The 16,280-nt window shown below is 38.9% G+C and overlaps 1 protein-coding gene across 5 annotated transcripts in view; it reads right to left on the reverse strand.

The window, feature by feature from the left end:
• CPED1 (cadherin like and PC-esterase domain containing 1) overlaps window positions 1–16,280 on the reverse strand; it is a 142,841-nt gene that overhangs the window by 101,908 nt on the left and 24,653 nt on the right. For all 5 annotated transcript variants that reach the window (XM_010706395.4, XM_019612394.3, XM_085218744.1 and 2 more), the window contains exons 4-5: window positions 7,684–7,790; window positions 5,835–5,910 (exon numbers count right to left, since the gene is read on the reverse strand). In XM_010706395.4, the coding sequence (XP_010704697.1) occupies window positions 5,835–5,910; window positions 7,684–7,790 (183 nt within the window). The remainder of the gene's footprint in view (window positions 1–5,834; window positions 5,911–7,683; window positions 7,791–16,280) is intronic.

A 16,280-nucleotide genomic window follows, 5' to 3' on the forward strand; every position in this document is an offset into this window, starting at 1 on the left:
GACGATTTTAGAAGAACTGCTTTTACATGACTTGAGGTTATTGCAGGCTTGTCACAGAAAGCAGATCCATTCCAATGAATTGCCTTCTGTTATCCATTTGACCTATCTGATGAAAAGACTCTGAAACAAAGATTAGTACTTTCCTAGGGCTTACACATTATGCCTTGAGGTTGTCAAAGAAAGTGAGCTTTTAACACTTAGAGATTTACAACTGGTGCACTTTGAAAGGAGCGCCTCAAAGCAGGTACTGAACACTTGAAGAAAGCTAGGAGTAGTCCTGGCCCCAGTGAAGTGCTGGCAAAATCTTTACTGTTTTCACAGAAATGTGATTTCTTGCTTGATACTTAACACCCTTGTGATGACTTTGATGTGTTACAATCTTCATTTGAGATGGACACATTTCTGTAGGTTCAATATCTCACTCTCTATCATCTATTTATCCTGCTGGCCTTGAAACTTCAAATTATTAGTAACTTCTGGAAATTTAAGCAATGGCTATCTAAAATGCACTTATAGTAGGAAAAAAAAAAGTATAAGAAAGCAGGTCTTGATGGAAAGAAAATGTACACTGTGGGTTGAAATGCACTGAAATCTGTACTAAAAGCACCTGTGAAGTTTCAGAGTTATGAACAAAACCAAATGATAACACAGCATTTCAAAATACTTGTTTATTTTTGCCTCTAAAAACATCAGCAAACACAGCTCCAGTTCAGATTAATCATTTACTATGTTCATTGCTTCTCTATTTTGGTAGAGTATACATAAAATACGTTTGCTTCTTCATTTCTAACACATCCTCACAGTTAAAAGATAAGGATTTTCCAATATTTTCCAAAAGTGTTTCTCCTATGTGCACCCTTCATACCAGAACATAAGTTTACAGGTAAGTTGTAAAACTGTAAAAAGTATCTCAGTGAATGTGCTGGCTGATTGGTATGTGACTAGGGCTATGATTCTGGTAACACAGTAGAAGATATACGATTGAAGGCTAAGTGGGGCTTTCTGGACCCAAAGGCAAGCACCCAAAGGAGCGGCAGCCAACTGCAGCAGCTGGAAGCAGAGCACCAAAGGCTCACTGCAGCTGGACAGCATTTTTTATCAGCTTCCGAGGGCCCCAGGACAGTGGCAGAGGAAGAGGAAAGCTGCTATTGCCTTCTATCTCATTAATTATATCAGATGGCAACAGCATCCAAGACAAAGTGTAGAAAATAAAAGCAAGTAAACAGCTCTGCCAATGTGTGTTGCTAGATGTTGGCTAATGATGGGGACAGCAATAAAGGACCATGATGGGTTTTAAGGCTGTCCTCTCCTGTTGCTTTCTCCACTCATCATCAGAGCCAGAGTCACCCAGGGACACTAGAGACAAGCAGGGCTGATTGGCCAGGCAGGGGGGAGGGAAGCTGAGGTGCTCCTCAGTGAGCACCAGGCAGTAAACATGTCACATAGTGAAAGCACAGTCACACAGCTGGACTGTCTTGGCTCTCCCTCCCACCCAATTTCATTAGGATCATGTCTATCTGCAAACCTTCTGTGTGATTAAAAATGTTGGCCAGCCCTGAAGGTGATCAAGAGAGCATGCAAGGCTCACAGACACTCATAAAGTCTCTGCACTGGTGACACTAATAAAAAGAAACCCAGAAGGGAGGTATGCAGAAAAAGTATTGCTTCAAAAAGAATCAGTGGTCTGGATGGGTAGAGAAAAGAGTTATGCATGGCACAGGCGAGGCCCTGGATGAGGTGAAGCAAGACATGCTTATGTGGAAAGACAGACTAGTCTGGCTCACTAGGGAAACAGGAAAACGTTCCCACTGCTTTGTAGGCAAAACCAGTTAGAGACACTATTTGTTGTGCTTACATCAAGCTGTCTTAGCTGTACCCAAAACTGAGGATGGGCCATTGGGTTTCTGTTCACAACATGGATCTCAGTCCTTCCCATCTCTCAGTAGTTCCAGGAGGCATCCAATCCCAGTTCCAACCCCACATGAGGTGAGGCATGGAGTCTGAACAAGTGAAATCTTTCAATAGCCTCAAATCTCACAAGTTTGAGATATTTGCAGGAAAATTTTACTCATAGATCTCTGAAACAGATGCATCTTTTTCTGACCTAAGAAATAAATGCCAGGAGAACTTCCTTGGTCATTCAGTAGCCTTGCCAGAACTTCCACATAAGCAGACATCAGGTATGTGACTAAAAACTGGGCCAAATGCACCGTATAAGCAATAGTGAAACCAATCTTCTCAGTCTGAGAGAAAGCCTTTATCAGTCACTTCTGTGTTGAATTTAGGATCCATTACCATTCTTACACCACACCACTGCCATGTGTCCATCATTCAGCAACTACTTTCATCTTCTCTTTTTCAATCCTATTTAACCATAAACATCCCAGTTTCTCCTCTAAACTAATCTTCCTTCGATCTGACTTCCCTTTTTTTTTTCTCATATGCTTAGAACAAATTTGAATTTTCAGACTGATGAAAAGATTTTCCATTAAAGAGAAAAAGGAAAGAAAAAGTACTGACCTGATATTTTCTGTAATTCTTTTCCTTTACAGCAGCCAAGCAAGATACATGGAAATATGTGGAAGTTCATACTCTCTTAAACACAAAGTCTAGCAGTTTAAGAGTTACACAATAATAATAATAATCAAAGTCTAGGAATATCATCAGATAGAATAACATATTTAGAACAATAACCTTTACTCTAGTGCCCACTGCTTATCAATATCAATGTTGTCATACTCACAGTGCATTCAGTAATCCCTTCCTCTGTTCCTTGCTGTCCCATATTCTTTTCTATGACTTAGTGCATCCTTAATAAGATCACTTAATTCTTAGAGCAATTTTGTATTTTCACTTTTACAGGCAATCGGTTGACTCCTTGGGGAGATGACTAAAGGACACACAGTGATAACAAACCAATGATCCTCTTCAACAGGAATTGCAGAGAAGTCCTGTTGACTCAAAGGATGAAAATAAATGACGGATTTGAAAGGAAACAAACCCTTGCATGGAGGAAATATTGACAAAAACTGTTCTTTCCCCATATAATTTCAGAATTGAGGATAAAACAAATCATTAATTGGCAGATTTGCTGTTGTTGGGAAGAAGTATTGCAGAGGATGGCAACAAAAAGAATACACACAAATGGAAGGGAACTGGTAGTATCTGGTTCTACATAGATATTTACTTAAATTTTTGCCTTTTTGTACCCTTAACTGCTACAATGAAATCAAATGATTTAGCTTTCTGGTTCTAATTTCACCGTCTGTAGGTAAGTTAGATATAGTAAGTTATATGTCACACCTACATTTATACCAAACAGGATTTGTCCCTGCATTAAGACACTTGAGGTCTGTTCTATTCAAAGATGAATCTCTCTCTGCCAGAGTCCATATTCCTATTTCCGTCCATGGATATGAGTGCAGACTATACAGTCAGTGCAAAGCTATTCAGCTAACCCTAAATTATGCTGGAACTAAATATTCTCTTGTAAAGTGCTGACTCTAAACTTTACTTCTGTCAATTTGGGGAGCTTAGATACCAAGTGTTAGATTTAGTTCTCCAAACACAGATACCTATTGCCATCTAGGATTCCATAGGATACCCACCTGAGCCTCCAGCTGCTGGTCCAGAAAGACACAGGTTCTGTGTCCAGTCTGGTCAACCTACTGGGTGTCCTGGATCCCCTCCCCATGGTGTCTTAAGTGGCATGGCACTTGCAGTGAAAAATTACCTCAGCCTCTAAATCACATGCTGATGTGGAGAAATCTAGATTTAAGAGATGACTTTCTTTCTACTTTAAAACACTGCAATTAATTTTGGTTCAACTTTTTTTTTTTTTTTTTAATGATAACTAAGAGATGAGTAGCAAGCCTTCTTCAGTCTGAAAGTACTTCAGCAGATGACCAGAATAAGGTTCTTTTACTGAGTGAGAAGGACTGTGAGAAGCTGCTGCTGAGCATACAAACCTACCTTCATTTCAAAGGCACTTCAGCATCAGTTAGATTTCTCTTTGCCAGGAAAGAACTAGCAGCACACATATGGAATAGAATGCTTACAAATTGCCCTTCCCTAAAGAGGAGAGAACACCAAACTGTCTAACATACCACTTACACACAGTGGCTTGTGCCACAGTTTATGGACAGTGAAAATGTGCATATTTTTAAAGGGAAAACTCTCTGTGGTGAGTGCCTCTTCTGTTTGTGGTTTTGTGGCAGCAAAATAACAAAACTTCTGCAAGTGACATTTCCCCAGATAGTAACCAGTGTTTTTTAAAAGCAGTTTGTTACTATATAAGTAATTATCTCCTTTCAAATTTTTAGAAATCTTCTCAGGTTAGTCTAAAACCAGCACTATATCAGTTTTTTTTTTATATACATACTTTCTCATTCGCATTCCAGTGCAAGAGACCCAAGGCAGTATGCATCACTGAAGACATCTTTAAAACTCACTCGGTGTAACAGAACTTCACTATAAAGAATTCTGGTGGGGCCTGGACAGATATTCATTATACTGCATGTTCCTTATGATCAGATTTGACAATTTACCACATCAGAAAATTAGCAAATGTCTGACTTAAAGGGATACTTAGTGTACAGTTTTTTTAAGGAGAACTCTTCACACAGGTTTTAAATATTCATCAATCTTTAAATGAAACAGTAAAAAAATTAAAAGAGAAATATACGTTGTTAGGTTAGGAACTCTACCCTAACTTTAGTCAAGCATTCAAAAATCAGGCATTTAATCTAGGCTGATTGTCTAGGCTCCATTTACAGTGAGTTGTGAGAGGTAATTGGTGATACATGCCCCCAGGGTATAATTTAACCAACCTACTTCAAGGATAGAGTTTAAGATAAAATGGAGAAGTCTTTGAAGGTGCCTCTCTCTCTCCACTGACTTAAGGGGAAAAGTAGAATAATGGAGCAGAAGACACCTAATTTCTAAATGGTTCAATGATGTGTGGTGTATCTTTGCAGTAAGCCTAGGATATATATAAAAGGACAAAAATGCAAGGCAAGGCGAGGCAAGAAAATCAGACTACAAATCTCGTGCATGTCTCTGACAAACAAGGATAAATACCAATGGGATAAATGTGGTGTTGGTTGTTGCTAGATTAAAAAACAAATAAATAAAAAAATCTTTCAAGTAAAGTTTATATAGTGAAGATAGATCATAAATCCAAAATAGCATTGATGCTGGATATTTAGTGATCTCACTGAGAACAGAATGTGCCCCTCCAAAATTTAAGTAGACTTAATATGGTGCACCACAGTTTTGTCAGTTTCTATTTGAAACTGAATTTCACCCATAGTAAATTAGAATTCTCTGGCAACTGCCCCATAACCTCTACACACTTCTGGTCGATGCTCTTAAAATACAAAGGCTTTTTATCAGTACACTATGTCTGGACTGCAACCAAACTCCAACTCCTACTCTTTCTCCATGCCACAACATTTTTTATAAAGCTGAAGAAACATACCATATTCCACCAAGCACTTTGAAGTCTAAACACCAATACACCATATTAACATAGAATAATCCAAAAACAATTTACTTATAGCCAAATTGTTCCTGCAGTATGCAGTGGTCAACAATGCAATGTTTTTAACTGAAAAGATACTGCTCAACTACAGTCTGTATTTGAGTGCTGTCAGAAACTGATTACCATTCCTGTATCATTTTCATTGATTTTATTCTTTTTTTTTTTTTCATCTATGCATTACTGACTAAAAATACAAAGGAATTATAAGTATAATGGTCTCATTTCAGAGAATTCCTATGATGACTAGTAATTGATCTTCACCATATACACATATTAGAGGAAATTAAGTTACCTGAAAAGGCTTTTGTTATCTGGCACAATCCCTCTTTACTGCAAAGGAAATACTGAATTTCTGGAAGTAGGTTTACCTGCACATGAAAGGAGAAGCTTTAATTATTTCATTCAGAAAACAGCTAAACAGCTTTTTTTTTTTTTTTTTTTTTTCTTTTTGCTTGATCCCTCAATGGCTTTCTGCTTAATTAATCCAGAATGCTTCATGCAGGAAACTCCCATTAGTGTTACAATTTTGCCATCTCTGCAACATGGAATAACAAATTTAAAACATGGGCTTTTACTCCATGGCCATAAAATGATAACATTTCAGACTTACGCCTCTTATGTCTGGTTGCTGAGCTGTCACCCCCTTCCTTGCCTGCCTTTTCAGTGCACAGAAACCTTTTACGCCTCTAGAATTTCTGTGTTTGGGCACTGTGGTAAGCTAACATAACAGAAGCACATCCAGTCTCTGCAACAAGAAACTGTGCTGGGCTGTCATATGGACATGTCAGCAGCTAGTAGTGTTAGTTCAAAATTTAATGTTATCCAGAAACACAGGCCATCTGGTTTAAGTCCCTGCTGTGCTGCAGTCTTCTTTATGGAACTTAGACAATTCCTTTGATCACCTTATACCTCAGTTATCCATGTGCAAAACTTCTGGACATGGCAGAGTGTTGCGAGGATTGTTATATAAGGATCAGATACAGTAGTATTGCATTGAATGATTAAAAAGCACTTTGGAGAAGCCTGAGAGGTTTTATGATCTGAGATATGAAATCATAGCATCTGTATTTCTAGCAAACTGGAACTGCTATAAAAATTACATTTTGGATAAAGTGAGATAGGGCATCCTGTCTTCAGCAAACACACAGAAGTGTTCTCAGCACCTACTTAATACCCAAAATAAATGCTTTCCAGAAGTAGGTCTATTTCTCCCAGTCTCTCAGTTCAGAGTCTCGCCACTACTATCTGTGCTTTTTCACTTGAATCATAAGACAAAATGTGTCCACAATTTGGTCACCATTTTTCAAAAAGTTTGTCACTTATATATTTCACCAGTAGGCCAGGCATTTACCCATCTAATCAATCTAAACTGTACCCACAACATGGTCAAGTTAAAATAAACAAACAAGCAAGCAGACAAACAAGCAAATAAATTAATCTTATCATCACTGATGCTTTGCACTATGAGTAAGCAGACTGCTGTGTCAGAGCAAAGAAGTCCCAAGGCTTTGGAGAATGACAGTGGTTCAGCTCACACATTGTATGTGCAGTCACAGTTTGGAGAGGTGCCTGAATTATGTTTACAGGTAGTAAGTGCATTAGATAAAACTCGGGAGTGACACAAACAGTGAAGACTAAACTAGGCCAGCTTTATCTCCTACTTGGTTTATTATTCTAAAATATTGCCTACATTTGCTAATTGTTTCTCTTCATTCCTAAATTTTATTTTTCCAATGGAGTCTTGTTTAAATTTCCTCTGACTTCTGTAGATGCTTTTGCTGCCAGACCCTCACATTGAGGTGGCCAAAAATGCAGAAGTTCAAAATAAAGAAAGAAGAGCAAAACTTGACACTAAACAGCTTTAATTCCATGTATATTGAAATCCCTACATCCAAAATAATGTGTTATGTCCAAATGGAAAATTGCTTTTGACCTCTGGACAAGATATAAAATGAAACGCTGATATGTGAAAAGTATTTTTCAGTAGAGAGGAAACTTGAAAAAAAATTGTTTTATATCAGTCCAATCATTCTGCTGCTGTGTAAAAGGGGTATCAGATACATTTCTTTTTGTGAGTGGGTGCTGAAAAACTGGGCTACCCACATGTCCTCACTCCCACAAAGAATAACATAATATCATACCTTCTGGAATAACTCCAGTTGATGCAAGTCATCTCTCTGAATGCAGCTAGTATCATCATCTTTTGTGGAAGATAAGCAGATCAGAAGATCCCAAGGGCTTATGCTACCTATTGGGAATGAAAAGAACCATACTGAGAAAGAAAACATCATGCAACTCCTTTTGAACTAAAGTACTTTGAGCAGAATCCTGAGGAAGAGCAAATCATTGGAGTGCTGAGTACATGTGGCAGAGGAGAAAATGACATTTAACTACCAAGCTTTGCATCTATATTTAAGCATTTCACAGCTGGCACCTCCAGTTATATCTGAGACAGTTCATCATGCCTACTGATGTCCAGTCCCCTGGTGTTTGACCTGAGCTGACATAAATCATCTATTTAGCATTCAGAAATTAAGAAGTTCAATAATGAGGTGTTGCTTTCATCTCTTTTCTGAACTTCTCAGTATGCACATTTATAACACATAATGTGTGTTATGATCTTCTGTGATCTTTCACTACTGGGAGAAAAATTTTACAGTAAATATTACTGGTTGTGCTATGGTAAATTGCAGCATTTCCCAGTCAGAACTTTGGTGTGGCAGCTTCCAAAATATTAGATAATAGATTGTTAAGAATCTGGTGCACATGAGGAAAATTATACAAATTATAGATTAGAAATAAATAGGTCTTGGAGTCTGCCCATACATCAGTGTATGGGGCCGTGTAGAAAAACTTTTTTTCTTCAAATTCACTTTACAAGATCCAGTGCTATGGTATAAAAATTATTAAGGCATGTAAGGAAATTTAGGTGCAGCAGAATCACTACATGCTTTTTCAGGAAAGAAACATACAAAAAACTGAAGTTTGACAAAAATGGCATAGATCACAAATAAAACATTGAAAAGCCACACAAGTTAATACTTCAATGCAAAAGACTGACAACGTTAACAACCTATTTGATGGACTTAATCAGCTGTGTAATTATCGGATAAGCTAGACATTGTGCCTTTGACTAATAAACATCTTTGAATAAATCATTATAATTAAATACAAATACAACTAATTGTATTTAATCTAATGTCTAATTGTGTGTGAATTGAAAGGGTGCTGGAGGCAACTTCATTTCTCAGAAGTAGTTCATTTCCTTCCTGCGTTTATTGTTGCACATCCTGGCCAGGGATGAATTTGATCCCTGACTCCAAAGGATATGCTGCAGTGTATATCATTTGCCCTTTAGGACACAGCAGAGAGATCGATACGAATGCACCGAAGAAACTAAAAGGAAAAAGGCCCTCTGACCCAGCTTACTTCTGAACTAGTGCCCAAGACATGGAACACATAGCTGCTAGGAACGATTTTTCAGGACAGGTTGAATGCCTGCCACTATTTGTGTTTTATATTTAGAATAATTAGACATCTAGCCAGTTGCTTCAGTACAGAACAATCAGAACTGAAACATGCCTATTTTTAGAAAGCAGGAGACTTCCTATCAGAAAAACAGTGTACACCTTGTGCCGTCTCCCAGATTCTGGCTGACAGAGCACTTGGACTTCTATTTAAATGTATTGCTACATTTCTAATGATTTGCACCTGAAAAAAAACACGTTCTTGGAAACCAAAAATGAGAAGGACGTTGGTCACAACAGCTATTTCTGAAACAGGATCTTTCATGAAAAGAACTTAGAAATTCCCTGTGTCATTCCTCACACAGACTAATATTTACTAGAAAATAATCATCTCTTCTATAGATTTGACAGTTATCAAACTATTCTAAAGAAAAAAAGTGCTAGCATTATTAATACTGCAGTAACACCTAATGGCTTAGGCAAAAGATCCCAGTGTGCCAAAAAGAAACAGCCGACATTTGTTTGTCAAGAATAAATCACGTACAACTACTTTAATTTCTTCTGACAGAGTAACTGATTTAGTGAACAAAGAGGAAAAGCAATGAAACAATTACTTCAATAAGTCTTTTGACACAATTTCTACATAAGTTAACTATAACTGCATAACTGCTTGAAAAAATGAACTCTACATTGTCACAGCGGATTTTTTTTTCTCAGAACCTCAAAAATATGCCACTGTATACTCGATTCTGTTCAAATTTTTTCATTAACAAATGGAATGGTGGAACTGCAAATGTATTTATGAACAGCAACTGGCACCAGGTTTAGAGGAAGAATGAGCAGTTTGGAAGACATGATCAGAATTCAAAATGATGTTGATAAATGGTCTGATTCAACCAGAGGAAATTCAAAACAAAGTGCCATAATTTGAAATGAGAAATCAGATGGACAGATACAAATGGTCAGAGGGCCCTACTGCAGAAAAGAGCCAGAACCATAAACTGCATATGATTCAACAATATAATACTATTGCAGGATCAGGGAGCACAGACTGAACTGAGTTTGGGGAGAAAGCACTCACTTATGAAAGTAGCTGCTTGTGTATATACCTGGCTTAAAACATGATAGAGCAAATTGTCTTACAAAGCAGGCTTCAGCTCTGCAATATAATCAGTTTATAGGGGGCCAAAAGTTTGCTAGTAAAGAGTGTAGAGTGGAATCATAGAATCATAGAATGGTTTGGGTTGGAAGGGACCTCAAGGATCATCAAGCTCCAACCCCCCCACCACAGACAGGGCCACCAACCTCCTTATCTAATGCTAGGCCAGGCTGTCGAGGGCCCCATCCAACCTGGCCTTGAACACTGCCAGGAACAAGCTAGCAGAAGCGTGAAGACAGAATGATAGCCTTCTTGCTGCGCTCTGAACACCAGGCTTGATTTTACGCATCCCAGCACCTCACAGGGCAGGCTGTGGGGAGGTCTGAGGGAGGTGGAAATTCCACATCTCTGATGATCTGAGCTTCACTGAGAACTCTCCAGAGGAAAACATCCTTTGAAGCCTATTTCTGGATACAACAGTTCGGCTGTCTCACTTGTGTAAAGATTAGGATGCCACTTGTTGGACTGAATACTTTCTCTTTATTAAGCCGGCATTTTGAAAGTTTTCAGTATCACTATTCTAAGTATAGGGCTTTCCCTAAAGGAATGTCTCATCCTTCGGTGAGAAAAATCATAGAATCATAGAATCATAGAATGGCCTGAGTTGAAAAGGACCACAATGATCATCTAGTGTCAACCCCCTGCTGTATGCAGGGTCGCCAACCACCAGACCAGGCTGCCCAGAGCCACATCCATCCTGGCCTTGAATGCCTAGAGGGATGGGGCATCCACAACCTCCTCGGACAACCAGTTCCAGTGCATCACCACCCCCTGATTGACAAACGTCCTCCTAATATCCAACCTAAACCTCCCTTGTCTTAGTTTAAAACCATTCCCCTTGTCCTATCACTATCCACCCCCCAGTTATTTACGTTTCTCTTTTAATGCATCTCTTGATAGTCATGAGCTAATTTGAACTCACTACCACCACAATGAAGGACAGTCACTTTGATAAATGAAAGTTGGTGAAGTTTCTGTTGTTTCCTGAGCTGCTCAGCAAGGCAGCTGTTTATCGGTCCATGCGTAAATCCCTCACTGTTTCATACTGTATGCTTCATGCTCTTGCTGAAACTGACTGTACTCTTCTATAATGCACAGTCTAGTCCAGCAACCACCTATTTAACTTCCTAAACTAGGCTGCAGTCTTTTGGAATAATATCCTGGTCTACAATAAAATGGGCAGGTTGGTGACCCTGCATGTGGCAGGGGGGTTGGAGATTCATGATCCTTGAGGTCCCTTCCAACCCTGGCCATTCTGTGATTCTGCAATTCTGTGATTCTGTGAAATATTAACGACAGTGAAGTATTAGAAGTGTGGAAAAAAAAAACAAACCTAACAACACTCTATGCATGAGGCTGAGATTGTTAGACACAGTCAATTCATCCACAAAATATTCTGTACTGGTGCTGTACGTCTACCGGGGAGAGCCTGGAGGATTCCTGAGGGCAGCTGCTATTCACTCCCTGGAGAACATCAGGGCCTTTCCTTGGCTTAGTGACTCCATAGCTAAGAGAAACTAAAATACCAAAGGAAGAATTCTTTGTGGAGGAAAGACTGGCGAGAAGCAAGTGGAATCAGTTGAATTCTCAGGACAGCTCATCTGTCCCTGAAGCGTTTAGTAATAAATATTGCCCCATGAAATTAATTAATGTAAAGTCACAAATGAGATCACCAGTTGGGGAGTGAAGTCCACCTGAAGTCCTAACAAGCAGCATCATCCATGAGTGGAGGGTGATGCTCGACTGTTCTGTGTTTCCTCTGCAAATATTGCAGAGAGATGATAGATCTAAGTTCAAACCAGGAGACTTAGAGCCTCCACTCTCACCTAAATAATTAAAAAGTTATTTTTTTACTGTTTCTTTCATCAGCAAGGTCCAGGCAGAAAACCTACTCTTCCTGTCAATCCATAGCAGAAATTATAAAAGTACAAAAATAAAAGAGTGTGACAATCCAAGAGTTACAAGTTTCTTCTGAAAGAACTCTTCTCTAATTTGGGCAGATATCTTCCTTTTTCTACCTGGAACAAAACTCTAAGACTGCTCTGGATTTACTCACAAACTTAACCAGTTACCTTCTGGAGTTATGAGGTAATTAGTTACCTCACTGGGGCACTGCTGGTACAAGGCAGAGGATTGTCTTTAAAAGAAGCAAAGATTTCTATTGCAGATACAAACAAAAGAACAGAGTAGAGATGGGACAATCCTTTCTCCATTAATTTCACTTTCATTCATGTAATAAATTTACAATTCTCTCTTCAGTCAACACTCTGGGTCATTATAACTACTGTAAGTAGTTGCCACAGCCACAAGTGACAACCAAAAGGTATTTTCAGACTTCTTAAAGCTATGTTTTGCAATCTGTAGATAATTATTTGTCTGCAAGACATCAGAAGGCAGTGCACAAAAAAGTTGCAGCATTATTAAACTACATCAACTTTTTTTTTTTTTTTTTAATATGCAACCAGACAATGAAAGGAATACTGGAAATAAAAGCAACTAAATTACATTCAATAGTTACATTAGTCTGACTTGAGATGAGGAATACTGTAGTGCATTAGATGCATTAGATAGTTCTTAGTTTATTGGGAGGAGCAGTGTCAGGATAAGAATAATTGTCTGCTGGGCTCTGCTCCAGATTGTACCTCATATAACCAATATTTTTTATCACAGTATAATCTAAACTCAGGCTGTGAAAATATGCTATCAAAATACTTTATGAGCTACAGTAAAGTTCAATAGCAAACAGAAGGGATATGTGTAAGTCTGGCCCACTGGCAAACACACCGAGGTTCTTCAAACACTCAAGCCTGTTATTCCACTTCTGTGCCTACATATTGTGCTTTGGATGAATATTCAGATGACTCTGGTACAGCCCTCAAAAATGGGCACTTTTTTGCACAGCCTTGGTGAAAACAAGGGCATTTAGTTTTCCAGTACAATATGCTCTCTATGTATGCAAGCTAACATTACAGTTCTAGTTGCTCCCAAATACTGGTATTCTTACTTTCTATGTATTTTAACAGATCAGGTATGTTACTAAATACTGCTAAATATGTATCTCACTCACACAAGAAGCACAGTGGGACTGAGAACTAAGTCATAAAAGGCACCAATGGAAGGCTGTTCTGCTCTGTGCTGGTGGGAAAGAGGCAGGCTCTGCTCCACTTCAGAAGGAAAACTGAGATCCGTGCTGCTTGGAGCTGCAAGGGAAGGAAGGATGGATGGAGGGAAAGATGCATGCCTTGAGGGAGAGAACTCCATCCAGGGAAGGGAGGAAACCACGCTGCTTGTGTGGAGGTTTGCTCTTCAAGACTCAGAGGACAGAAAAGAACTCCATTCTGCTCTGTGCCAAGGAAAAAAAGCTGTCTGACATAATTCCCTTTGGAAAACACTCACTCCTACTTGATCCAAGCTACTTTAACAAACAATTATTGGGAATACATCCAGGACAGAACTTGGTATCGATGTTCTGCACACCCTGAAGTGAAGTCATATGAAAAAGCAGCACACAGTCATGAAGTGGAAGGATGTTCCACACAAGTTTGAGTGCTTGGGGCGCTGGTTGCAGCAGCCTGCAGGGGTACCAGAGCCCCATGTCTGTGGTGGCAGCAGCTGAGTGATTGCAGCTGTGTGACAGTGTATGAGCTCTGCCTGTGTGTGTGAGCACTGAACACGGTGGTGTTTGATCACCTCGTCAAGAAACAAAGGCACATTTAAAGTCTGAATGGCAGTCCTTGATGACTGCATTTACACCACTTGGGTATCCCACAACAATACTCATTAATGAGTCATATTCCTTAATACTCAAGAGGCAGGAAACAGCCACGAAAGAGAAACTAGGGAATTGAGAATGACTAAACTAAGCTGTGATAGGTTGCAGTCTCAACCACAGTCCCACAGTCATCTGCTGTGTTTGTTTTCTTCTTGCTTGGTGGCCATGCAGAGCCCCAGGCGTAGTTTAGGACACAGCACAAGTCAGTGACATTTCCTGAAACCCAGAGGAGATCAGACCACCCTCAGTTAGAGAACAAAGAGTTTAGAGACATGGACATGAGCCATATTGCATCACTTGCCCTCAGGACTAGGGAACTGACCCATTTTATTTATGAGTTAAATAAAACCAGAGAAAAAATAGTGATAGGATAATTAAGCCATGGCTAACGCAAGAGTGATTTCCAAAAAAGATACTTTTTCTCTGCAGCACCCCATGCTGCTGCCAATTCCACTCACCTTGCATGCCATGTGGTAGTGAAAGTAGATGATACACACATCATCGTGACTACCATGCGACGCATCTATGGAACATGAATTCTAAAGCAGAAGTTAAGATTTTCTCTCCAAACATTTTAAAGAAATGTAGCATCAAACCTCTCACTTCTGAAGGTCAACAGGAACCCTTCCATAGTCAGACTGGCAGAAAATGTGCACTGTAACATATGGGACATGAGACATGACATGGATACTGGTAGAGAAGGAAAAAATCTGCTTTCTCCTATTTCACAGAATCACAGAATCACAGAATCACAGAATTGTAGGGGTTGGAAGGGACCTCTAGAGATCATCGAGACCAACCCCCCTGCCAAAGCAGGTTCACACGTCATCCTGTCACAAATTGGGCAACCTCACTGGCCTACAGTTACATTCTATGCTAGTGCTTTCTGGAGTACTTTTTTCTTTCTATTTGTAGTGCTTTCTCCAAAGGTTTTCTAAACTTTTTCTAAAGCTGTAACACTTCATTTCAAGTGAAAATGAGCTTAACATGTGCTGGATTCTGAATATTGAAAGTCCTTGTTTTCAGCTCACTCTTTGAAAACATTACCTCCATTACTTTTTGTTTAAGACTGACTTAAAAAAAGAAAGAAAAAGCTGCCAGTGTAAATTAGTGTTACTGCAGTTTTGTAAATTGAAGACTTTTTTTTTTTTTTTTTTTTTTTGACAGAGAGAGAGTGAGAGAGAAAGAGTGGGAGAGATGCTGAAGCCAGGTGGAGAATATATTTTTAAATGCCTAAGCTCCATTCAGGTAGATAATAGGTAGGTCTTGCTCTTATTTTTTTGTTTACCTGTTCAACAAAATACTAAGGAATGTCAATAGGTTTTCTATTTTCTCTCCTCTTAAAAAACAAAAACAAAAAAAACCTGTAGCAGTGGTTTTATTCCAAATTAAAAAATGGTTTAGACTTATTTTATCATTTTATATGAAAAGTCTTTTTTTAAAAAAAAAAAAAATTAATAAGTCTGTAGCCCTACTGTCAGATGTAAAATAACTGTGGTAATGCCAGATTTATCTTGTACTTACACAGTGCATGAGAAAGGCTGGTGTATCTGACGTTCAAATACATGTTAGTAGTTGCTGTAAGTTAAAACTGGATCTCCTTCTTATAGCTGAATATTTATTTTGGATAGCATTATTGCAAATGTCAGAAACAAAATCATTACAACGATGAGCTTGTTACAGAAAAACTTTCTGCCTTGAGTCACTTTCCAAAATGCATACCAATGAGCTCTTCCATCCTTCCCTCTGTCAAATTCTGAATATATTTCGCTTAGTTAAGCACCACTGAGGAAACACCCATTTTTTAATCTTCCTGCCAGTTAAGGTTGCTCATCTTTATTTCAAACTCTATTCCGTTGCTTCTCTTTAATCCAAGTCCCCTCCATATTTTTGCCCTCCACTGTCAAAAATGGGCATCATGTTATAAGGAAACAAGTCTGCCAAAAATGATATAAAATAATGATAATTAGTTCCTTTCTAATCAAAGAGGAGGTGTCGGTAGGTAGTTTTGGTTTCTGAATAGGTCGGAGAAACTTCCTTCCACTGCAACATCTGTGCAAACTAGGACTGCATCCAAACAGACAGCCTCAGGGGCTGACTAAAGGAGTGTTCAATATCCGAATGAGAATCAGCTTTGACGAGTACAGTGAACATCAAAATGGTAGAATTATCATTTCCTTCACGAAGGGAAGGTTCCAATTTTACTAAAAATAAGCCACTGCAGCAACAATACGGTTTCGTTACCTTTTCAGAGAGGTAAGCTGTGGGTAGCACTTGTGATGTCTGAAGCATTTGGGAGATGCAGCAATCAAAAGAACTGTCAGCTGAAACTGGATGCAG

This window comes from Meleagris gallopavo, chromosome 1 (genome assembly GCF_905368555.1).
Source record: "Meleagris gallopavo chromosome 1, MGAL_WU_HG_1.1, whole genome shotgun sequence".
NCBI lineage: Eukaryota > Metazoa > Chordata > Aves > Galliformes > Phasianidae > Meleagris > Meleagris gallopavo.